Here is a 26651-nt window from a genome sequence, read left to right as displayed (position 1 = left end):
ATTACACAAGCCGAGTAATCACAATTGTAGTTAATTAATTAATGACATTAATTAATTAATTAAAATTGTAATTAATTAGACACTATTAAGTTGACACACCATCGTTGGCGACGGACGGTTAGCTTATCCCAGTGGATGGCTCTCCTGCCCCCCCTGCCTCCGTTCATTAGGCGACCAGAGGCAGAGTCAGAACGTGTCTCAAGGGGGGGCCTAGAAAAATCTGGGTGGGCCTAAATATTTGTCTCATATATTCAAATAAAATGACAAACTGAATATAACGTTCAGATCTACCTAAGACAACCACAATTATGCCATTCTAAATATTCAATTAAAAAAATCCCACCAAGTTAAAAGATAATTTAATAATAATTTAATAATAAATAAAAATGATAATAAAAATCATGAATCTCACAGAGTGGGCAGTCTGTCAATCTGGGTGGGCCAGCCCCACCCATGGCTCCGCCCCTGTTAGGCGACACAAATTTTGGCAAGTATCATGTTCTTCGGAAACATACAAATTGGATGTAACTTCATCTGCATGTCCCATAAACTCCTCCAAATTATTTGTGATGGATGGATATAAATATGCCAGCTAGCTTTCAACACTTTTTGGGCGGTCAAATTCTACATGAAAATCATTAAATCGAAAACGAGGCAACAGAGGAAGAGACTCCACTGTACATCATATCTAAAAATAGACACGGAAACTACATTGTTAACAAGCCAGAGCTAATTTTTTTGAGAGGAGTTACAAAACACACCGTCATTAAAAATACATCATAGAATAAAATATGACTCCAATATATACGTTCAATAAGATTTCGAATAATTGTTTAATTAATTCATTACAAAGAGATTATTTTTCAATAAAACCTTAAAAATGACCTTGAATTATTCTATCACTAAAATAAACCTTTTACATATTTCACATGTACACGTATAACTTTTTTTGTTTGTCTACCTCATCTATGAATTTTGCAGGTCCGCTGATAGTGTAGTGGTACACACGCCTGAGTTGTGTGCGGGCAGCGTGGGATCGATTCCCGCTCAGTGACAGTGTCTATGTGTGCCCTGCGACTGGCTGGCGACCAGTTCAGGGTGTAGTCTGCCTTCGCCCATTGACGGCTGGGATAGGCTCCAGCAACTCCCCGCGACCCTATATAGGATAAGCGGTTTGGAAAATGACATGACATGACATCTATGAATTTGTTCAGCCCTTCTGTCTGTTATGTGATAAAATACTGCTTCATATGTTTTGCTCACATGCCAGAATATGAATTCAGTGTGATCAAAACTGAGTATTATTATTGATTTATTGTGGGGATCAGAATTTAGAGTGGAGCTTATTGCTATTAAGTGTGTGTGCGACCAGTGTGCTGAAATGATTTACAACAAATCATGAAACTGTGTTCATCAAGCTATGCCTGCGACATATAGTGACAGTCAAAACAACTAAAGAGGTTACGGTACATACTGTAATTTACCTGTGTAAATGGATGAATGGATGCTTAAAGCTTCCGTTAAAGAGAATATCTTTTCTTTCCATTGGCTTGTTTTCATTCATCACTCACAATCCATAGTGTACTTGTCACACATGAGGTCGTCATGATGATAGAGACATTTTCAGAAGCGCTTTCAAGCTTGGACTGAATGTGTCAACCGCGACGAATGAGTCAGTGCAATCACAGACGGTAGTGTGTTTGTCATACACCTGCTGTGCGTGTTTCTCAAAGTAGAAGCGCTGCCAGTGCAGCTGCTTCTGGCCACATGCATTTATAATGCGACAGGATGTTTAAGGTTGGTTGTCAGAGGTGTGAAGGTTCGCACATGCTAAGACAAACCGAATCTGGTATACAGTTGAACCGTTTTTGTTATTTCATTTTATGGAATATTAGTGATATTATTTTTTAAATACTCAGCACCCACTGTAGAACAGGTTTTGCAAGGCAAGAGAAATTTGGTTCCCACCGTAATTCAGAATCCTGCAATGCAATCTAGTCTTAATCTATTGCAACAATATTCACATTTACTTAACATGTGGTTTTTATTGATTTGACACAAACATTTGTCGTGGGTCCCATTTATTTGAACTGAAATTGTTATACACACTCATTGGCAAAACATTAGGTACACATGTAATGAGATGCAGTACTTTAGCTGTGTGCTAAGATTCAATTCTAAGATTAGCCAATTTAACATGTGGGACAAAGTACAGTACAATATTATAAACATTTTACATTGCTGTAGTACATTTCCAAACCACTACAATCAACCACAATAATAGACGTTTTGGTTAAAAACAAACAAACAAACAAACAAACAACAACAACTCTCTGACAGTGTCAATCAAAAGTGACCATCTTTGTAAATGCAACTCTTAATACAGCTTTTGTATTAGTTCTTGGTGGAATGTGCCTGTTTTGGCTCCAGTGTAATTCAGGTGTAACATGGAGGCCACAGTTTGAAGTATTTAAGGTGGTGTTTATTGTTGTTCGTTACCACCTGCATTGTTTTTTTTTTTGGTTCTGGTCTATACCTCCTGTCAGACATGGTTAGCACTCTCATTAGAGGGATTCCTGCCTTCGAGCCGAATAGAAAGCAAAGCCTTGCAGCATCCCACTCTCTCCTTGTGCGCGTATGTGTGTGCGTATATATATATATATATATATATATATATATATATATATATATATATATATATATATAGAGAGAGAGAGAGAGAGAGAGAGAGAGAGAGAGAGAGAGAGAGAGAGAGAGAGAGAGAGAGAGAGAGAGAGAGGGTTTCCATCTATAAACTTTGACCAAATTCCACTTATTACAACTTCCCCTCCTCCGTTGAAGGTTCCCGTCTTTTGTTTATCGCCTACAAAATGGGCGTCCGTCATCGGCGGATAGACGGACAAGTCTGTCACGTAGGCGGAATGCTCAGCTCTGCATATGAATGTGTGCGTAAATGAGTGGCTTTATAAAGTGCTTTGGGCCCCGTATATGGTGTAGATAAAGCACTATATACAGTAAGTGCACTCCATCTACCGTTTAATTGCAGACTGAAATGAATTTTTAAATAAAAGTCCAAAAGAAGCGAGAGAAAGTGCCCGACGCGAATAGAAGGTATCTGCGTTCTTGTCAATTGTCTTCAGTCGGTCAGTTATGCAGAAGATAGTCTCCCACTGGTTTATGTCAGCGGATCAGGAGCAAGCGATTGTGTTACCAAGGAGTCATTTACTTCATTTAACCCAGCTAGATTGCCGAGGCCTTGTTAATCAACCTTGTCACACGTCCCATTAATTCATCACTCTATCAGCATGGCTCTCGCCTCCTCTGACTGACTTGCAAACACGCAAACACAAATTACATTGTTGTCACTTTCACAACATACAAGCACACAACATTATCACACCAGACGCTTTCCCCCCGCCCCCCCACCCCCCATGCATCTATGGTCATGCCTCTGTCTGGGGCCGGGCCAACCCCATTAGCTTGCTCAGTCCCATGGGTTCCCCGGCTCTGATGAACCCTCTGCTGCCCTTTCAGATTAGTGGACTCCCTGAGAAAAGCCCTTCATTGATGGGATCCTCTTCCCCTCTCACAATGTCATCTCAAGGTTAGCATAATGACTCTCACTGCTCTCTTTCCAGACACACTCTTGCACACCAACATCCAGGTGGTGTTACTATTTTCATGATGAGCTTCCCTGACTGTTTTATTCATAAAGACGGTGTGTTCTATCCCTCGATTATTCTCATGTCAAATATTTGCTAACGTGTTAAATAATGAAGTCGTTTCCCCCACCTCCCTCATATCATCTCATCTCTCCTACTACCTCTAAAACCCACAACAACACTATTGTCACATTACACTGCATGATCGGTGCTGTGTAAGTGAGCAAGTGAGCATGAGGGATTTCCACTTTTATGCATTGCAAATCAGGTCAGAGGAATTATTTACTCGCAGTCCCACTTGAGGCGGCGAAGCTCTTCCCACGTAAAAGGCAGAGAAAGATGAAGGAATTGGAAAAGTGTGCAGTATGGAATCAGATAAATGTCTGGATTGGTAAGACACATTCATCATGTTCAACTTTACGTGCGTGAGTGATTTCTTGTAGCTGTGAATAGAGATGAAAGGATTATCTTGATCATTCAAGCACAAATGTTGGCCTGTCTCTTTCAAGCCATCATAATTCAATATTTACAGTTTTAAGATGGAAAACTGCTCCCTCTTGGCCGCCTGTATCTGGTTTCCATGGCAACACATTTGAGAAGCAAGAGTGCCATCTGTATGTGTCCGCGTATCTGTGTGTAGTGTTTTCTGATACACTACAATTGATTGGTTGTTGAGGAGCAGCTGTTGACCTCTCGAGTCTCGGGGGTCTCTTTGTATTCTTGCACATATCCCAAATCAATACACACGCATACACGTGAACACTTGAACACACGTACACACTGACAGACGGGTGACAAATTAATATTTAATGGCTGGAGAAACATTACAAATGCAGATGTGTCTTGGCCGGGGGGATGACTGAATGGTGTAGTGAGTCTGATAGTGAATTATAACAGTCGCCACCCAAACACACTCCATTGTATTAAGGCCAAAATTATTCCTATACCGTGGCAAAATATTGATTTCAAATTATTTTTTTTGTAACTGGTAAAACTGTGTTCATTATGTGCAAATAAACAGATGTAAAAGTCTGTGTATATATATTACATAGCTTCATAAAAATTTGACAGCTTCATATTGCAAATGAAGCGCATGTTCGCAATTGGTTGTATTAATAATCAATGAATGGAAAACATTACAATCACAGATGTCCCTTGATCCAAGGGATCCTAGAATTGTTGATGGCTATGATAAATGTGAATGATATAGCATCGCCATCACAGATAGGATGTCTTGAAGCCAGCATGACTTGATAGACTGGAACCACCAAAATAGAGACCAGAAAACAGGCAAAATGCCTACAGCATCGTCAATATGGCTCAGGAAGGGAAGTAAAACTTTACCAATAATGACAATGCACTCTGAACTTTCAATTTGCGCCTCTATATGATGCTGAGCACACAATTACCAACACTATCTTGACTAACAAAATACTTCTCAGAGATTATTGCACATATATATATATATATATATATATATATATATATACACACAGACACAAAAGGTCACTTGATATAATTTGCATTATTTGGTATTATTTAAGGGATGTTTTCCATACAAGGAAGGTCAGGTTTTGCATTAGAAAACAAAATGGATGCAACTCTTGACAATGATGAATTGATGGAGCAATCTATGGCCTGATGTGTTTCCACAGGGCTGTCACTTGACATAAGAAGGTAAAACCACCAGAATTAGAACACCTTGTTATATAGTCTCAATGAACACATGTTCAATTACTCCATGCTTATCAGCATCATCTATAGTCATTTTAGTCATGGTTAATGAGCCAAACACGTCCTGTGGAGACAAAGACAATAAAACATGTTTATTGCTTGCACCCAAGGGTTTGCATAGTGTTTCTCATAAAAATACACAATAAAACAGCATATGATGAGATTTATACGTTTGGTTAGGACGCAAAGAGACTACAGAGGAGAGAGCGCGGTTAAATGTAAGTCCCTCATTTTGTGAGGGATTACAAAAACCGTCATATGATTCAGACCTAGAAATATAAATCTCATAAAGCCAGTTAACTGTGCTATAGCCATCTAAATTATTATTATTTTGATGTTGAAATTCTAATATTTGTGTTTGTACCGCTTTCAATCCTGCCCATTCTGTTGTCAAATATTGTACTGTATTATAAACTCTCTGGCCACAACAAGTGCACCATGCACGGTGCTGCACCGGGGCTATGGGGGGGCTGTAGCCCCATCAGAGGTCTGTCTAGCCCCAGTTCAGTGACTCCCCCCCCACAACAATTTATTTATAAATAATTTGTGTGTGTATTTATTTAAGTTCACAAGTAAGTAACAATTCTGTTCCAATACAATTCCTGTTTCCGTGTTTGTGCTGCACCTGTGTTTTTGAGAGGGCAGTGAGGCTCGGCGTGAGTCTTTCAGTTACTTGCGCATCCGGGGCCCGTTCAGAAATAATTTTCCAGCTCGCACTGGCTCACTGCGACCGTTTGGAAACTTAGAGCGTTTCTCCAATTTGTCGTTCGGCTATCCAGAATGCGCCAAAAACGGTGCCAGGAATTAGGCGCTCGCACTGGTGACACGGTGCGCAGGTGATGGCTGTGTTTGGAAATTTATGGCAGCGGAGTGCACTTATTTACAATGGGCCGCTGCTATTCGGAATAGGGACAGAGAATATTTGATGCTCCCCTAAAAGTGATTACAATGAACATTTGACTGCAAAGTTCAGGTGTTATGTCGCTAATGTCAACACTGTCCGGGGCGGCCTGTGCTGGTGGGAAACGCTGCTCCTTTGTAGGCTGCTGCGTCCGAGCATGGTAGCAGTCTGTGCTAGGATTTAGCTTAAGTTTTTACTGACCTGAAACCGCTGGACCTATGCAGTGACGACATGAACTTGCAGTCACAGATACTGAAGGTTTAGTGAAGTTCCACTTAGGTGTTGTTTTGGAATCCACTGGATTAGATGCTTTCTTTTGGCCAATCTGTTGTGAGCCAAAGCAGACATGGGCACCGCTCTCATGCTGACTGTCAATCACAAATCCAACACATCTGCTGTTAAAACTTCCACCTACACGCACACACACACATACACAACATGCCTCTGCCTTCTGCAGTGGAAGTTTGGCTGAGCGGACAACTAGTTTGATGTTCTTTTTGGCATGGATACGACAGTAAGCATTTGTTGTCTCAATTAAAGGGAAGGGAACAGTAGAATATATTGCATACTAAGTGTAGAAAGTATTCTCCATGAAAATAAAGTAACAATTTTCAATATTTTTGCCACGTTACAACAACTTGCAAATAGAGTAGGTGACTTTATCCATGATTACCGGCGGATAGGTTCCAAAATAAAATCAAGACATTACAAATAGGTGAGTTTACGGTTTCTGGACCACACAAATATGCAGGGAGCCACAATATTTATACTTTAAATGCAGTGGTATTTTTCTTTCTTAAATGAATGCAATCGATTTCAATGGGGAACATCGAAATCGAGTTGAGTTTGTGACGAATTTGAATTTGTAGTGGAGGTACCGCTGTCGCTGTGCTTCCTACACTGGGTCTTACTGTGGCCAGTAAGTGTGGTCTGTTTTAATGACTTCTTTAGCTTTTTATAGAGGGCTCAGTGTTGACTAACCACATCAGGCGGTGGTCACTAAAGACCCTCGGCAGGAAGAAGGCGCGCAGGGCGTGTTGCCGCCAGGTGGAGGCGATGTCGCTCCTTCACGTCCTTCATTCACTCTGCTGCTCGACCACAGCTCAGCTCAGTCGGCTGGGTGAGATCATTACCAGACAGCAGGCTCCAGGCTCTGACATTCACCGATCGGGAAAGCAGAGAGAGAGAGAGCAGAAGCGAGAGAGCGCAAAGAGTCAGAGCCTTGATCCCGTGCAAGCGGCGGGGGGAAAGCCACCTTCGACCACACCGACTCCTCCGTACTGTCGCTTGGAAGCTTGAAAAGCTCGATCTTGTCGCTGGCATTTTACTCGCTTGGAGTCGGCTCCTTGCAGCTCGAAGACGGATGCGGGCTTGTTTTGACTGCGGTAATAGCCTTCGCACCTCTCCTTCTCGCGTGCCCAGTGGAACGGATTTGTGAGGGATCTTAACTTGACGAAGCTCCGCCAGTGGCCGGCGGTCCTGCAAGGGGCCCGGGGGACGCTTTCTGTCCGACCGCCAGGCAAGCCGCAAAGGGCCCCGGAGAGAGCTTCTTTCAGCTTGGAGTTGGACATAAACGTCTCTAATTGGATTCCTCCTCCCTTAGCGGCTTCTTTTTTTTCCTGTCATCACATCGGCTGCATACCCCATTTCGCAATTTTTTCCCCCCTTTTCCAAAGCAACATTGACGCCATTTTCCTCAGGGTTTTGTGTCAAAAAGCATCCAAGTATATTCCAGGAGCGTGTGACAGCTCCCCGGGAGGCTGTCATCCCATCCGTCGCTTGTGTAAAAATGTGTCTAAATGGATTGTAAATGATCTTGATAAATAATTTACACGTCAGAGCTGAGTGTGTGACAACATTAGACATGGGTAAGTGGCCTCCTCCTGCACCTGAAAACACCTCTCCTGTAAATGTTCAACATTCTAATCTGCATTGTGTTTATTTTTGTGGATGATGTATATGTAATTTACTGATATAATATAAAGTAACCTGAAAGATAAATATTTTGGATACCTGCCTTTTACAGTTTTCGGAACATACCTGTGCTTGTTTCCCATTAGAAAAGCTGCAGTTCCCTTGGATGCCAGTAATTTAACCTATGGAGTATATTAGTGTTAATTGTACCTTGAGGGACGGAAATTCACTCTTGGACTCAGACTGAAGTGGATACTAATGATGGATGTATTTTAAGCCGCAAGAAATAGAGTGGAACCTCTAAAGCCGATTGCACCCAAAGTTGTAAAATTAGGAATTTATCCAAATCTCTGGGAAAAATATGCCCCTAAAGTTGCACAAACTTGGCAGAACCATCAACATGCTTGACATGCTGTCAGATCTCTGCTTATAGTATGAGATATCAGCAAATGTCACAAGACCTCAGTTCAGTGAGTAGCAAAGGATGTATTTGCTTTTTACTTTTTGGGTCGTACTAATTCCATCAGGACCAGTCTTAATTAGGAGGGGTATTAAGCATAATGTGAGAAGAACAACATACACTGGAAATTAAATGAAGTAAGATGACTCATATTTGAACCAGTATGACACCTGATCACCATCTGCATTGTCAGTTGTTATCAAAATGAAGGCAAAGTTCCGAGTTCTTTTACGATTTACAGAGGTTAGTGATTGAGAATGTTAAAACCTGAGTTTCAAGGTATGTGCATCTTTTTTGAAAAAGTCTTACTGTAGCATTAACCTATTTATATACTCGTATGCCAGTTCACAAAAAAAAAACAATTAAATGAATTGGATAGACGTTGTTCACCGGCTAGTTTAGCCCCTGATGTTCACGTGTTTCTTCTCATATGTTGCCACCTGAATGGATGATGGAACTAGCAGTGGGAGCCCACTTACCTCAAGGTACTTTGTACAGTGTACACAAGTATAGCCCTAATTATTGGCCTCCAAGGCACTGTATATCATTGGTGTTTTGTTTTCATTCGTCTGCACCTGAACATCATTCATGAACGTCTCCGAAGGGTTTCATGTGGCCTCTCTGGCGTGTGACACAATGCAGCCCAGAATTACTTTGCCCTACGTCTGCAGGTGAGGCCTGACAGGGAAAGGCAAGTAAGCAGTAGCTGTCAGCAGCCCCCACAAACCTCAACCCTGGAAGATAAATAGACACGCATGAATTATCTGGGGAAAGTGTGGAAAATTGGTCAGGTCTGTAGGATATATGGTGTGTGAGGTCTAGAGAAATAAGAATGACATGCATATGAAGAAAGGTGCTTGTAAAGAGGTGGAACTAATGGGATTCGGGTAAAACTATAGCAGGGTTTTGCAGAGCTAAAAAATGCTCGATAACAAATCCCTTATTAGGTAATGGGATGCCCGTGCAATCTTTAAATTAAAGCATGAGGAATCAATAAGGTGCATCCCCATCCGAGATGGATACCTCGGGTGGAAATAGGATCGCATGGGAAAGGGGGAGGGAATATGAACAGCATCCAAGGACAAACCTAAAGTGTTGGCAGGCTCTCCTTGCAGAATATCAGCGCTGGATCACTTTTTGGCGGAGGGCGAGAGGGAGGAGGTAGAAGGGGTGAGGTAGCACTGAGATGAGGCAAATGAACAGAGGTTGGTGGGAGTGAGGTGAGGAGGAGGAGGAGGAGGAAGAGGGAGGCTGGTGGGGAGTAGCAGAGGTGTTTTTGCTGACAGCCATTTTGTGGCTGCTGTTAAATGTTAACATTCATCTGCTTGTGTCGGGTAGTAAGGTGAGAATGGTGCTACCTGGGCTACTGTGTATACAAACTGTGTCGCTTTAATCCTTCATAGCGGACTCGATTAAATTCTTGCAAGGGAGTCTGCATGGATAGGCCTTAGCTGATGTCATTTTTCTTGTTTTCCTATTCAAGGCATTAACCAGTTGAGACTGAATCAATGGTGCAGTGCACTATATTTGGCATGCACCGCTTCAAGATACAACTAATAAACAAACAACTCCCAATTCATTTTATATATGCAGTATGTATTAGGGCTGCTATTTTTTTTATTTTTTTAAAATTTTGGTAATGATTGAAATCACAATTATTCAATTGATCATTTACTTTTTTGGTACAAAACAAGAAAATGTTGAAACGTAAAAAATATAAAGACAAATAAACTGCTTTGAAACAAGATAACTATGTAAGTTAACAAGATAAGATAAGTAAACAAGATAACTATGTAAGTTCCAAACAACATTTTATAAAATTAGTAATAAAAAAGGTGCAAATTTATCAATTCCAGTATGATTTCCTTGTGTGTAAACAAAAATAGTGCGTTGGATATAAATGCATATTAATAATAGTTTTTTACTATTACAGTGGTACCTCTACTTACGAAATTAATTGGTTCTGGAAGAACATTTTGTAAGTAGAGACTCGTTTTCCATGTACATGCCCTAATCCGTTCCAAACCCCCCAATATTCAGCTATAAATGTTTTATAAAGCATAAAAAAAATGCATCAAAACATGTAACAAATACATGTTACAATTACATTATTGCACAATAAATGGGAGTTGGGCATAATGTAAAAACAAAGAATAAAAAATGATGGTCGTTTACCTTCTAATCGCTGTCCTCATCGCTTTTTGCCCTCTTTGGCTCATGTTCTCTCTCAGAAGCGAGTATTTTTACCTTTCGTATCCTGAAATTTCTTTCGTAACAAGAGGCAATATTTTCCTGTTGAGGCGTTTCGTAACTTGAAAATTTCATATGAAGAGACGTTGGTAAGTAGAGGTACCACCGTATGCCAATTTTGTTATCGTGGAGTGTAATAAATAATTAAATTGAATTTTGATTTATTGCACAGTCCTAGTATGTGCGTGTATATATATATATATATATATATATTCTTTTCTGAACCTAAACCCTTTTACTATAATGTACATGAGTTTCATTCATTTTCCTTGACATTTGATCATGACAGCGAGCACAGCAAGTACACACTGTAACAGTGGGAACTTTTCCAGCACCTCACCTCGGGGTGCAATTAAGTGTCTTGATCAAGGGCAAATCAGCTTTGAGTGCTTGGTTGGAAAAGAGGTGGAGGAATGGGGTGCTGAAGTCTCTGCCTAAATCCCGATAGCTAGTTAGGGGAATTGAACTGGCAACCCTTTAGTCACAGGCTGCATTCTTACCCACTCATGCAGACTATTTTTGTTCTACTTGTGAGGTCCACTGCACACCAAGCAACGCGACTGAATGTGACTGATATGGCCTGCAGTGTGCAGGATTCTGCAAGTAATTTTAATTAGTGGTCGACTCCTGGCCACAAGTTTTGCTAGGATGTAAAAATTAAATAGCCGGTGTACTGTTTCCGGATCGGGGCTTGCAGTTTGCGTTTGCAATAAGTCGGTTATGCTTGTGAGGGTCAGTTGTCTGGTGTGCGTGTGTGAGTTTCCGACTATATTTTTACAATTGTGTGCGGCAGGCCATTGCCATTTGTTGGTCTATTAACATGGAGAAGGATAAAAAACACAGAGACGCAAAGATGACTGTTTTCTTAACTAATGTAGTGTAATGAGTGCTATTGTTGTTTGTGTGCGACTTATCCTCCCCCAACAAAGAACACCGTGTGTTCATACGTTTGTTATGCAGTATGTCATTTGCTTTTACAACCCTGAATCAGGAAGAGATATTTATTAAATTTGGTTTGTAGTAGGGCTGGGACGATACACTTTTGTCCCAATCCGATATGGATCCCGATACTTGGGTTGCGATCTGATACGTATTGCAATACTTAAATGTTATAAAAATATATATAAAAAAAAAAACTGAGGTATGTTTCCAAAGTTTTAACTTAAGTGCCATTTGACATTTATTCAAGTGTGACAGTTGAAAAGTGCATAAACTGTTCCGTTAACTGTTCCTGATATAAAGCAGTGCAATAAGTAAAACTCCATTCACAAAGCTCAACTTTAAGGATCTTAGATGTTCCAAAAGTATGTTATACATCGTGCAAAACATAACATTAGTTATCGAAAGTATCACTACTTCATCAACGTATCGTACTTGGTATCAGCATAAAAAGTATCACGATACATCGCAATACTATATTTTCTGTATCACCATTGGAAGAATTGATGACCTTGAAACTAGAATCCAGAACCAGAAAATGAAGAATGGTTGACCTTCGTCCACATCTATTGAGTATCGTCTACTATTATATTACGCTGTACTGACAATCTTCGACGTCATGCTCATTTTACTCTCTTTTTTTTTACAACTGTGGCCCCTTATTCGTGGCCTGATTCTATTGGTAAGAACTTTCTTAAATTCTTCCTCGTTGTTGTTAAGGATTGTTTAAAGTCCAAGGGCTCTTTTTGATGTCCAGCCCAAGTCTAGCAAAATGCGCCTTCTAATTGTGCCTATGGGAGAACTTTTCTTTCTTTCTTTCTTCTGGTATTTTCGCAGCTGAGCGCTGTTATAAATGGACGTTTGCGCCGTTGTGGTGGCGAACACTGCCAAACTTGCTTCACAGCCACTCAAAGCGCCCCTCTCATTCCCTTTAGAATCAGCGTGCCAAAGGTGCATCAAATTTAACATTGCGGAAGCAGAAATAAACTCGCTGGAGTTGTCGCAGATCGAAGCGTGCAAAGTAGATTTATAAGGAACTGCGAGTAGATCTCTACGGGTGGATGATGTAAAGTATCGGTTTGCCTGCACCTCGATCAAATGGCGTTCCACGATGTGCTCCACAACTGCTTCTAGCTGGTCTGAAGTTGAATCTTCTTTCAATCACCAAACTGTCAGTTGCACAGGGTGTGTGTAAAAGAAAACTCACTTGGTTTGTCGGAATGTGCAGCGATGGTGCACTGTGGTCTCCCAAATTCTCAAACACGCTAAATAAGACTTGCACCTGCACAAAAATCCAGATTTTACACCTGAGCGCGCCCTTTATATAACTTTATCTTTGAAACTGTCTGTAAGTGGACCAATGTTGTTGTTGGGTTTCATGAATGAGGCCCACTGTTCTTTGCCCGGAAACTTTTTTTTCTCGGCGCGTCATAATCCATCCACCTACAGTATTTTCTATATCGGTTGCCCTCATTAGGGACACGGCTGTACTGGAGGGTTGGGCTTTTGGGCAAGGCGCGGGGTTCACCCTGCCCTGGTCTAATTGGAGGTCATGTAACAAAATAATAATTCACAATGATCCTTCTCTGCATTCTATGCATCCACGGTGCTGAGGATAGAATGTTTTTATTCTATATTTTACCTCATTTCATGTTCATTTGAGGGAAGAGGGTGGCTTTGACTCACACAAAGTGAGCAACAAGCTGAAGAAATATATTTCCAGTATAGAAGATGATGAGATTTTGATGTATGGAAACCCCTTTTGATCGCTCCCTCAAACATTGGGCCTTTCTATAAACATTGCTTTTGTGATTGGATGGGAATGAAAGAGGGAGAGCAATATGGAAAATGAAAATGGCAGACTGCATCTGAAATGATTGAGGCTCTGCTCATCAAAGAAAAAGAAAAGTTATTCCCCTCGTACAACAATACAGGTGTGTGTGTGTGTGTGTTTGCGTGTGTGCGTGAGTGAGAGAGTGAGAAGGGAGGGCGAGCGAGAGAGCTATTTGTGAGTCCACCTCAAGCGCTGGGCTGCTGGGTATGCAGCCTTAAAAGGTTGTGTTTCTGCTGCCATCTCTCGCTCCTCGTCGCTCTCTCTCACTGTTTTCTCCCGCGCGCACACACACGTACGCGTGTTTTTGCCCGTCTGTCTGTACCGTTCACCCTCCTCAGCTCTGCCCATCTGCATTTCATCATGGCTGTTTTATCATAATGGTCTCCAGAGCGAGAAGGAGGCAAAATGATGTTTCCCATTCACAGCCTTTTACATCCAGCTCGCTGAGTGAGTGACCTTATGCTATTTGAGAGCGAAACTGGTGTAGCGCTGGACATAATAAAGCTATTTATGCAGCAAGTCTGGCCCCTCACAATCCCCCTGCTGTCTGAGGCAATCCAAGGTGCGTATGCATATGTGGACGCGAGCGTTTGTGTACAAGCGAGAGCAAGAGAGAGGAGACGGCGTGGCTTGGACTAGGCGAGGGAGGCCCGTGGAGGGGTCAGTCTTACATAAACTGTATGCCTGCCTGCCAGTAACAGAGCACTACTAACACAGCTCAGGGCCGCTGCGTGGGGGAGGAGGGACAGACACGACCCAGCTAAGTAGTTTACGCAGTTATGACCCAGAATGAAGATTGTCATAATTCATGTCGACATTTTGTTGTCACGCTGCAGTAGTAGTCATGGGTCGATTCCACTTTGAAGCCAGTGCATGGCTGTCTCTGTGTGGCATGTTGTGCTTGGCAGCTGTCTCTTTTTCCTGTCATTGTGCTCAGTCACATGACAATCAGGGTGGCTTTCACACATGCCATGAGGGCGAGTCACCAAACTGACATTAGGGAGGCTCCCGTGGAACAAACAGGGCCATGTGGGTTTTAATCCATTATGTGTTGTGTCTTTTGAAGACACGACACGTAATGGAGCAACCGTGGTCGCGTCTGATCCTATGCCGCTGAATTTAAAGGAGACATATTGTGGGAAATTGACTTTTTGAGGTTTGTCTACAAATAATTGGTTCTCTGGAAGGCCTTGCCGACCATCAGTTTGTGAAATTAAACAACCGGGTAAATATTTATGTGTCTGCCTAATTAACATACAAACCACCCCCTTCACTGAGTTTCTCAGGAAATGACATGAGCAGCTATGGCTGAAATTTTCAAGTGGAAGAACCACTTTGACGTGGCGGCCAAAGCACAATTATGTCAGAGCCAACTCGTACTAGCATTCTTTAATTCTGATTGTGGTACTACTGCTACTACTGCTACTACTACTACTACTACTACTACTACTCCTAATAATAATAATCATGTTAGCAAAATAATCGACGTACAAGTTGAAGGTGTTTGTGTTTGGTGATGTCATGCACTATACCGATATCCACATGAAAAGTGTAATTCTGCTGCTTGGTGATGAAATTCTGTGGTGATAATGCAATTTAATCTTTATGGGCAATTGCTTTAAGTGTGTGTGCGTGTGTGTATGTGTGTGTAGGGGGGATAAGTGGTGATTTCGTACAGTAATTAGAGTAGCATGGAGTTTTCTGGAGTTCATGACATGTTAAACAACACTTACTTGATTGGTCCATGAACTTGTTGGCAGGACAAGGTGTGGGGGGGCATTTGTGTTTGGCGATGTGTAGGGTTCAGCAATATGGCCTAAAATTCATATGTTATCAATTTAATCCCTTCGTGCTAATGGTATATATTGCAATATAAACATAAGGGTATAATGGAAATATTTCCAAGTAGGTTATATAGTTCCTTTGCCAAGCTAAACGGATGCAAAAATAAGTAAAAAAACAAAACAAAATAAAACAAAAACAATGAAAAAACAAAGATATATTGTAATTGGGACAACATTTATTGTTACAGCTCTCAAAACTCAAAATCAAAACACAGCACTCTGTAATGTCAAATAGTGCAAGCAAAGACAAATAACATTATGCAATACTATATGAATTAATTTTGTCCTCATTTGCTTTTCTTGGCTGATGTATGAGGTAACATGCTGGTTCATTTCCAGTTTTCGCACGTGTGTGCTTGATGTGTAGCTGTTGTGTTATTTTTTCTAGACACTTATTAATTTACCTGCTAACTTGCTGTTCATAGTTAATTACTCTCAGCTGTAACATGGTTCCAGCCAGACTTCTGTTAAAAGCGTACTGCACCACCTAGGCACTTATTTTGGTGTTTTGATACTCAACATTATATACGTTAGCTTAGCGGTTAGCATGGCTTCTTCCGTCTTCTCTGGTTCTTTCTTCTTGCTCGACGTTTCGCATGATTAGTTGACTTCTTGGCCTCCTTTTGTGGTAACAAAACTTGTCAGAAGTGTAGCTTATTCGCTGCTACTGGGTTGAAGATTTTCAACTTCAAGTTAGCTTAGCGCCTAGCATTCCCTCAGTAGTTCCCAAGCAGCTTGGAAAGCAGGGCAGGCAGGTTCCTGTACAATGTCAAGCATGTACGCCTGGCAGCTCCTCCAGCTCCGTGGTCAGATGTGCTTGAAGCCATTGTCACATTGAGGAAGACACAATGATCGTATGATGTCATCAACAAGCGTTATCGCAATTGGTCGATAGAGTCCAAATGTATTCCGTAGGTCAAAATTGTACCGTCGACTCCATATATGCCCATGTGTGCCCATGTGCCACAAAAATGTTTTCATTGTCATCAAGGGAACCCACTTCCATACACTTCAATCCACAGCAGCTCGCCACTGAGCGGACGCGGCGAAAGAAGAATGCAAGCGTTACAGCTTCGCAACTCCTTATTTTCCACTCGTTGTTGGTGGAATGGCCAGGTGTCCCAATCACTGAATGCTCATGTTTTAATCTTTGCATTTAACCTAGTGTATTTGACTGACGGATATAACCCTGGTCATGGTGGGGCCATAAACACAGCCAAGCTCCTCTCCCTTGTGGAGGAGGTGTTGACATCTGAGATTTGAGACGGCCAAAAAAAGCAGCACAAATCCAACTGCAACGACAAACAAAATATGGTCGGCTGTGACACTGCATTTCTCTCAATATCAACAACAACCAGCTACCGGGAAGACAGGAAATCAATCATAAAATGTATTATTCCATGTGTAAAGTAAATGGATGTCAGTAGTGTTGGAGTTCAGAAGGTTAAAAATGCAAAACTGCCGCAAGGTTTCTTTACAGCTTCTTAATACCACACAGGGGTGTTCTGAACCTTTACAAATAATGTTTTATACATCAGACAACACAGTTGGCTCAACAGGCTTTTTTTTTTTTTCGATGCAGTACAAAATATCCACTTAATACTCTGCCTGTGGATTACACGCTGTTTGTGTGTGGTCTTGTCGGAGTACTGCCGTGGATTATGATTATTCAATCACACTGTAAGCATGTGGTGTGAGGCCTGTAGGGTATTACGATGGAGATCAGCTGTTAGTACAGTAGCTTGGGCTGGTACAGAGGGAACAGAGCAGGAAGGAGCAGGTAATTATACCATCTAACGTTTTTGCGCTAAGCTCATTGAAACTTGCACAGTATCTATGCTATATGGACAAAAGTCTTTGGACACACCTTTTCATCACTTAATATACTGGGACCCCTTAGTTCCCTCTAATTCCCTCTTTACTCCTGAGTTTGGTGACGGAGAACAACCTCAACACCATTGAACGCCAATGAGATGAATCACAACATAGATTTTGAGCCTTGCCCTCCGAACCAATATCAGTGACCTCTCACCTAAAAAAAAACCAACATATTAATGTATGAACAAAAATCCTGCGGACAAATCAATATCAAATAAAAAGTCTTCCCAGAAGATTGGGGGGAGTTATCGTGCTGCAAAAGTGGCACCAACTCCCATGTTTTCGTCTATTTGCGGTTTATGAAGTAATGGTCAGGTACCAAAAACTTTCATGTAGTCATGTAGTGTACTTGATTCATGTACACGGGTAATATTTGAAAACTAAAGTCGGAGTAATGAATTCAATATGGGAAAATTACATCTGTGCAAATGTTAATAAAGTCATTGTGTGACACAGCACTATACCGTATCTATCTCAGGCATGCATCACAACGACTGATGGGATTCCCCAAAGCAAAAAATGCGTGTGTCCAAAAAAAAAAAAAAAAAAAAAAAAAAAAAAACGCAAAGCATGCATGCACAGTTGCACACTAAGCTTAAGGAAGGAAGCTAAGTCACCTCGGCAAAATGGCTTCCACAACCTTTCTCCAAAGCATCAGACTTGCCATATGTGTGCAGGTTTATTCTGCCATTTGCACTTAAATTTATTTGTTGAAGTTTGCAGTGGGTTTCTTTCCATGCAAATGTGTCGATATGCCACTCGCATGCGTGCGTAAAGAAACGCAGACTGTGTTTTTTTCCAGACCAGCTCGTAAACCACATCTGGGGAAAGAATTTAGATTCCTTCCCTTCGTCTTTCTGTGTTGCCTTCCCATTCCCCCTGTGTGATTCCCTCCCTCCTCGCCTGCTTTGGTGAAAAGGAAGAAAAAAACAGAAGTCAGCTTCTTTCATTTTTCCTCCTTTGTGTCCTCAGGGTAACTTCAGCCTGGTTTTGGAGCAGAGAAGAGGAATGTCTTATTTTGCACTGATCACTAGTGTCTGCATAGCTGTGCTTCACATATGCGGGAAGGCTCAAATGAGGGAAGGAGCAAGGGAGGGAAGATTAGCAAGAAGCGATGAAAGACGAGAGCAGGGGGAGAGGATGTCAAGTGAGGCAAAAAGTTTGTTTTTTCCTTGGGAGAAAGCGTAAATGAAAGCATTTCAGCATGCCTGTACAGCTCCGCGGCGAGTTTGTGTGTTTTTCTAAACATATCCCACAACAGGCTGCTAACGCTAATAAGGGTCTGAGGTGGGACGGCCGCCTCGGGGAGTTGTCATTCTTTTGCTGATCATATCTTTCACCTGCTCTGTCTTCAGATTGTCCCTGGCTTCCCAGCGTGTCAGTGGGCCAAGCAAGCCAACCCCAATAGTTGATTGACATCAACCCAGCTGCCCGACAGACTTCCGCCCTCTCGATTCCGATTGGCTGGCCGCCACAGCTTCCCCCATCCTGACTGGCTCTGGCGGGAGAGTGGATGGAGCCGAGGGGTCTGGTTGGCTCGGCCCGACCCAAAGAGGCGGAGTTACAGGGAGGCGGGGCGGCGCGAAATGAAGAAGGAGCGGGAGGCATCGGCTTGGCACGCAGTGATGATGTGATTCACGGTGGCGTCGGTGAAGGGGAGGGGCTTGAAGAACACGGGGAGGGGCTTCTGGAAGAGCAGGAGTTTTCCATCAAGGAAGCGAGTTTCCAGGAAGGAAGTCTAAAGCTGAAGATCCAGACCACCAAGCGTACCAAGAAACCCCCCAAGAGCCTTGAGAACTACATTTGTCCGCCGGAGATCAGGATGACCATCAGACCTCCCGCTGGAGAGGGCAAAGGGGGGCGGCAGGGGCGAACTGGAGGCGTGGCCATATCGGGGCGGGTTCATAAGGATGAAGACAGAGGACCGCCCAGAAAAAGGGTAAGTCTGCTGTCGCCGTGATTAGCTTAATGCACTTAAGAGCAGAAGGCGGCGCACGTTTTTTGGCTTCCCCGAATGCCTCCGTACATGAATGAACCACTCCCTGCCTCGCACACACCAAGCTCCCCCTCAGTAGTTCCTCTCCCTGCTTAGTTACACAGGGTCAAAGTTTGCTGTGTAATTGAAACCAGTCAGGGCTAGCTGAGATCACAGTGACACACACAAACACAGGCACATGCGCACACGCGGGAGCTGAGAATAGGGCTGACATAAGCAGGTGACAGCTGGTGTCGGCTCTTTCCATTTGTGGTCATATGCGGACCCCTCCCGTCTCCTCTCCTCTCCCCTGCTCACCCCTACTCCATCACACCCGTTACACACGCGCTGGTGTTCGGTGCGTGTGACACTGTGTACGTACAGGTCCTTGGGGGAATCTAGTGTTTGCGGAGTGTGTTGACCTCCACCGTGGAGTGTGTGTCCAAACCTGACAACCATCGCAGTGGCTCTGAGCTCGGACCGGCTCGGGCAGGAGCGAAGGCATCGCGTCGCCAACGCCATGCCGGACACAGTCCTCTTGTACTTGCGTCGAGTGGACCCTCAAGTTAAATTTGCCGACCTTGCGATGGAGGCGTTTCATGACTTTCGTTTTTACAAGCGGCTTACTTTTACACCGGTCGAAGCATTATGGCGATAAATGCCTTCAAATGATTGAATCGGGTGTTGGTCTGGAATCCCCGAATGCTCATTCATCTTTCCAAGATGTGCAATTCTGTCCTTCCAACTTTGCGGAAACGATTTCTGTTGCGCCACAAGTCAGGTCCATAAACACAGATTTCGATGAGCTTGGTGGGGAAGAAAATGAAATCCCTGACCTAGACCACATCAAACACATTTGGGATGAGCTACAACGGGGAACATCCCCCCCCCCATCCCGCAGCCACCGTAATGTAGTGTTACTATAACGTTAACTGTTATCGGTTAGGATTTTTATTTTGGGGAATATACAATTAAAAATCTACAAGGGGCGATAAACATACCCGTGGAGCAGAAATGTTACGAATGCCGCATCGGTTCTGAATCCTCTGAGCTGCCTGTGGCCCCTCCTCCTCTGAAAGGCAGCTCCTACGGTCACCCTTGTTTTGTCCTGGGATTTGTCTAATTCCTTCTTTTTAACCTTTTGTTGCTAAACGGAAATTCCACCATAGTTTCAGCAAAGCTCCACGAGCCCAGAGTAACAAGTCAGTGCGAGGCTGCAGGGGCGTGCCTGCGAGTAGACGGGAGTGATTCACAATTTGTCGGTGACGACTTCTGTCTCTGATAGTTTTTTTCCTCACACGATGGTTTCTTAAAAATCTAATTAGAGGTAAAAGATGGGTCTGGTGAAGGCTTTTTTTTTTTTTTTTTTTTTGCCACAGATAAGTTCACTCATGTTCTACTGTCGGGTCATACCGACATTATTTCAGAAAATGATACAAACTCCCCCTTTTAGTGTAAGTTTGCACTGCATATTAGTCTATTTTTTATATAGTGTATTTTTCTATTCTATTTTGTTATTCCCGAAACAAATATCTGGACTTGCAGTAGAATGTTGTCGGACCATACAATGGCAATATAGATATTCACAATACAGATCATTATTGTTACTCTAAAGAGATCTTCAGTGGGTTATGCGGGTCTAGACAAGGTCTGATGCAATTAAAGTCAGACCAGAAATACAATTTAGCATTTGTTTCAATGTTCGAATCAATGAATAAGCCGAGGGACGTGAACCCTGCCCGCAGACGCCGGGGGCTGCCAGGCCTAATCTGGCACCGGCGGCCCCCACTTGGACTGCTACTGTATGATTGACAGAGGTTGTCATAGTGACAGTGTGGCGGGGGCCGGGACGGCTTCAAGCTGGTCCCAATTGAGGTTGGTGATTGAGGGAGGGGAGGGGCTTGTCGGATGTGTTGGTGTTGATTCAGATCAGTTTCAAGACTTCATCCCTCTCGCACTGTCGCTCCGTCCCACACCCCCAGTGCCCCCTCCCCCTGCTCCTCGACATGCTTTCCCTCCATCCACTCATCACCTGCCAGCCCAAGGGTGTATTACAGGCAGACTCAGTGGAGAGGAACGGGTTAAGGAGAGATCCCGGCCTGCCTCATGCCCCGCCACCCCACACACACACACACACACCCACTTCCATCTTGCGTGTGTTGGTGTGCGTGTGTGTGTGTGTGTTGAGGTTAAATACTCTCTTTGTGGTGTGTGTGGCTGTGTGTCAGGAGGGATGGGGGGGGGTGTTGAGGAGGGGGAGCAGATGGACAGCCTCTCTGCTTTCTATTGTATCGTGTCCACGTCAATTCTCCCGCTCTCTATCTCTTCATCTGTCCCTTCTTTCACCACTTTATCTGCCGTCGTGTCTCCTCTTTTTTCCACCGCTCTCCCTTTCCTCCTCTTCCCGCTCTCGCTCGCCGTTGTCTTGTAGCAGATGGCAGCATGGGGCAGCAACAACAGAGCAGAAGCCAGAGTGTGAGCAGGGGATGGAGAGAGAAGAAGGGGGCTTTGGAAAGAGGAGGAGGGGGTCAGGCATATGGAGAGCCTGGTTAAGGGGCCCCTCTCACAGGGAGTGTGCATGTGCGTATGGTAGCAGGGTGAATAGGAGAGGGGGAGAGGCGGGATACAATAGATGCACATTAATATAGAGATTTGACTCTAATAGACAGGGAAAGGGAGAGGCAGGAGGATATTCATGTAGAGTGGCTGAGTGGGAGAGAAAAAAAAAACATTTTCAGCTGTCAGAGAAGTGCAGACTGGATTGTGACTACATTTGCATATGAAAAAAAAAATGTACACAAATCTTTTTAAGCCCTTGGTGTTTTTTTTTTTTTTTTTGTAAAGAAAACTGTTCGGATTAGCGAGTATTTTCAGGCTGTCATGCCAAAGCAACAGGTGACCCGAAATGTTTGGAAAAGCGTGCTTTGATCACGGATGGGGAACTTCAGTTTTTCATCAGCGCTACTAGGGAGCCACATGGGATCACGGACTCCCTTTCTAGCCAGCTGGATGACAAAAATCACATTTTAAATATGGACAAAATAAATGCCAATGTGCAAAATATGTGCTCTAAATACAGTATATTTACTTTTTGATTCTTTTTCATTTTTCAACCCATGTGTAAAATATCCACTATCCTTATTCTACCACAAATGTTTGGAAGCAAAGAACAAAATAACCACATACTGTATTTTTGTGTGCGCGCGCAAAGGCCTTTATTGCATAGAAAATACCATTCGAAGATGGCACATTATTGCTGAACAAGACGCCAACTTTAAGTGCAAGAACTCAATTAGTTTTTTTTTTCCACAAAACTCAACTCACTCAAAAGTTTTGAGGTACTATGTTTGTCCTGCATATCATTCCAAATCCTTAAAAAATATATTAGGCCTACATTGTAATTAAGGGCAGCATAATACAATACAACTTTTTTTATATAACGCATATCACAACAGACCCATATAAGATATATAAGACCGTCAGCACAACTGAGACATGTTTGGCATCTAGTGGTGATTAGTTATATTACAACTGAAAATTACAGCCGACAACTGCATATTCATGTGCAGCACCCCCTGATTTGCATATTTGCATTTTTTTTTTTTCCCATTATTTTTTCACATTTCGGATTTGTCATTTCCCTTCCCTGCTAAATATCAAATTAACAAAAGGCAAACCTCCAAAAGTATTTTTTTGGACATCAAACTATCGGAACACCTCATGGCCCGAGGGGCGAATAACGAGGACGCTGCATAGACATATCTATGACATATCTATCTATCTATCTGTCTATCTCTACATATAGACACATACGGTAGAGGTCCCTCTTAGCCAATGGGATGCCAGGAAGATGCTAGGTAATAGCCAATGGCAGAGCAGCTATGAGTATGTTACGTTCAGGAAACTCCGGAGCTGCGAGTAGCAGCCCATACTGTATTTTTACCTTTCGTACCTTTCGTAAATTTCTTTCGTAACAAGAGGCAATATTTTCCCGTTGAGGCGTTTCGTAACGTGAAAATTTCGTATGAAGAGACGTTCGTAAGCAGAGGTACCACCGTAAAAGAAAAACACCCACATTTGTCCAGCTATAAGCACTTTGTCAATTTTCGGAGGTTACCAATGAATCCATCGAAGACTTAAAAATGAATTTGTGTTTGCAAACAGATCATTTCTGCAGCAGGACTAAAGGTTGGTTGAGGAGAAAACAAATCTGGACTTCCGTTTAGAGAGTCCGGCTTGGGAAGTGCATGATATTTCATCGTCGACATTTATAACGATGCGCCGGCGCCTCGTGTCAGGGGACAAACCCACACACATGCATAAATGGGATATGATGCTCTTCCCTTCTCTGTCTCCAGCTGACATCACACACATGCTGGACGTCCTCTCACACACAGCTCTTTGTCTGGGCATGCTGTGTGTCTTTTCAAGATGAATGCGTGCGTTCTAACGGATTGGGTCCTGGGTCAACCACTGCATCAGTCTTCCAGACACACATGCCCGCGCACACATCATGTTGAGGCCAGATTGCAGTTGGAGTGAGTGTTTTCCCGATTATCTGGCCAGTTCTCAGGACGCACCAAATGCGGCTCTTAATCCATTTCACTATCTGGGGAGAGAGATAAGCCAGCGCTTTTTTTTTTTTTTTTTTTTTTTTTTTTTGTGTGCTTTTTTTTCCAGGAGTGCAGCCCAGTCGGTGTGTTGTTGTTATTGTTGTTGATGGACATTCATGTTTGTGTGCACGTGTGCACTCGTAGTGTATGTGATGATAGACACACACTTATCTTGTCTTGACAGCCCCTTCTGCTAGGTGGTCCCCCTGGCTGTGTAGGTGCGTGCGTGTGCGTGCGTTTGTGTGTGTGTGTGTGTGTGTGTGTGTGTGTGTGTGTGTTGCGGCTTGGTGGTCTCCCAGCAGTGTTTAGGATTATTATGTGTTAGTCAAGTGCATTCACAAGGAAATGAATGCTGCACACGGTGGCTGTGGCCAGTGTGTGTGTGTGTGTGTGTGTGTGTGCGCGCGCGCAAAATGGTTAGCCTTTTGATGTCAGCTCTTTATCCTTGGCTGAGATGGCGGTTGGTGACCTGAGGGACTTGATGAGCTCATAAAATAGCCTTGTGTGTGTCAGTTTTGTGCTTTCCTGCGAATCCTTCTGCTTGCTCCAGTGATTTATGAATGTTTATGCTCATGAAATGATCACCTCTAATACGGCCTGACCAAACGCTCACATTTTTGGTGTCTGGTGTCATCCTGGGGAAAATGGCCAGCTTTTTTTTTTTTTTTTTTCTTATTGTGTCGTCAGTTTGAACTCTTTGAGAAAGCAAGAGCTGGGAATGTTTTAAGGGGCGTTTTTCTATGGTTGGAGGGGGAAGGGATGTATGTATCGTGTGTGTTAGTGTGTGCGCACAAGCTGGGGAGGGGTAAGTGATTTAGCACCGCTGAAACACCAGCTGTCCATCTGTGCCTGACCCCCATACACACCCTGTACACGCTTGAAACACACACCGACACCCAAACTGACACACACACACACCAACACACGCACACACCTCATGTCTAACCTCTGATCTGCTTTTGGCCGACTCTCAAACCTGAAGAACCGTCCAGACAAAACACATTCTGTTCACCAGTCTCTCCCACCACATGCACGCACACACACGCACGCACGCACACCCACACATGCGGCTCCCGCGCAGTCTTCATGACGCTAAGCAAGATTGCACACTAATCAGCTCTGTTGTGATGCTGCTTCTGCTGTGGGTCGACATCAATGACTCGGCAAGGTCACTCCCAGTGAGCGCGCACACGCGCACGCACGCATTGCACGGATACACACACACATGCACTTTGGGAGACACAAAGGAATGCTGAAGAAGAGATGAACTGTGACCCTAAAGGACAGTCAAAAGTCGAGGTGATAGCTGGATTCCGCATTTGTGAACGTGTGCGTGCGCGCGCGCACGCTGAGTTGTTTGTTTGTGCGAGTGGGTCAGGGTTGAGACAACTGGAGTCTGGCCTTTGCTTTCTTTCCCTCGGGGCTGGATTTGCTTTTTGAGTGTGAGTTTAGCATGTGTGTGTGTGTGTGTGCGTGCGTGCGTGCGTGCGTGCGCATGCTGACCATTTGGTTGGGACTGTAGCTAATTTCTCAATCAGACACACACACACAACCCGTCTTCTCTATGTATCCTAGAGGTCGGGCCCCTTTCATTCACAATTGTGCCCTGTCCCCAGCAGGTCATTGTTGGACTTCAGGCAGATGTAGGCAGACCATAATAAGCAGTCTGGCTCAATGTTCATTCTAATGAAGACCTGTAATTACTAGACTTGTAAATAATAAATAACGGCAACAACTTCAGCGAAGGTAATCCTCCGCCAATATTTTGGAGTAAAAAAATGGAAAGTTTTAACAATGAGCGATGTTGCTGAGTCAGAACGCAACAGCGTGTGTTTGTGCGCGCACTCATTCGTGTGCACGCCTGTACGTATCGTGGCCAAGTGTAGTCAGCGGTTTGGAGGGAAGTTCCATTAAGGATTTAAATGTGCATGGGTTAGCGTTGATGGAGAGTCAGGTGCAGTATTGACTTTCACTATGTCTCACTTGAAACGTAAGTGTGTTTTGTCAGTGAAATCTGATGGCCCCATCAGCTGCCTGGGATGTGCCAGTCAGAAGGTGTGTGTGTGGGTGTGTGTGTGTGTGTGCGGTGCGGTAGGGGGGTGTGAGGTGGGTTAAATGTGAAACCATGAGAGGGCAGTGGCAATGTGTCCTCCAAAGCAATCTTGGTAACATTATATGGTCCGTCTGTGGTCAGTACATTAGAAGATGTTAAATCAAAAGCCTTATTGACTTAAGTTGAAGTCGCCAAATATGGTTGCTTGCCCAGTAAAAGGTTGCATGTAAGTGTGATCAACTCTGGTGATAATAGATCGATGGATAGGGAGAGAGATGGAGATATTAGTTGCATTCAGGGCTGTCACGAACAAATCTTTTTAAAATCGATCGGTTATTGTATTAATTACCCAAGTAATCGATACAATAATCTTCAGCTTCATGAGCATATTTTGCCGGAAGACAGCTGCCACAGCTACAAATATCTGCGGAAACACGAAAGTGGCCAAACATTGGTTCTGGGTCCCCCAAAATCTTTTTTTTTTTTTTTTTTTTTTTTTTTGGTAATTAAAAACAGTTTTAAGGCATGCATATTTGTTTTGACCAAATTTTGTAGTTGACACAACCCAATTGGTCTTTTTTTCCCCAATCCTAG

At 43.2% G+C, this 26651-nt stretch overlaps 1 protein-coding gene across 1 annotated transcript in view; it reads left to right on the top strand.

Moving 5' to 3' along the window:
- The first annotated feature begins 7302 nt into the window (after window positions 1–7302).
- Window positions 7303–26651, top strand: part of setbp1 (SET binding protein 1) — a 42781-nt gene continuing 23432 nt past the window's right edge. Inside the window, exons 1-2 of the mRNA XM_086031702.1 lie at window positions 7303–8165; window positions 18772–19355. Of these exons, the coding sequence (XP_085887828.1) occupies window positions 18930–19355 (426 nt within the window). The 5' untranslated portion in view covers window positions 7303–8165; window positions 18772–18929. The remainder of the gene's footprint in view (window positions 8166–18771; window positions 19356–26651) is intronic.

This window comes from Filicampus tigris, chromosome 5 (assembly GCF_054856515.1).
Source record: "Filicampus tigris isolate MCC_2025a chromosome 5, RoL_Ftig_1.0, whole genome shotgun sequence".
Classification (NCBI taxonomy): Eukaryota; Metazoa; Chordata; class Actinopteri; order Syngnathiformes; family Syngnathidae; genus Filicampus; species Filicampus tigris.
Note: the sequence above shows the minus strand (reverse complement) of the source record. Positions and strands in the feature narration are given on the sequence as shown.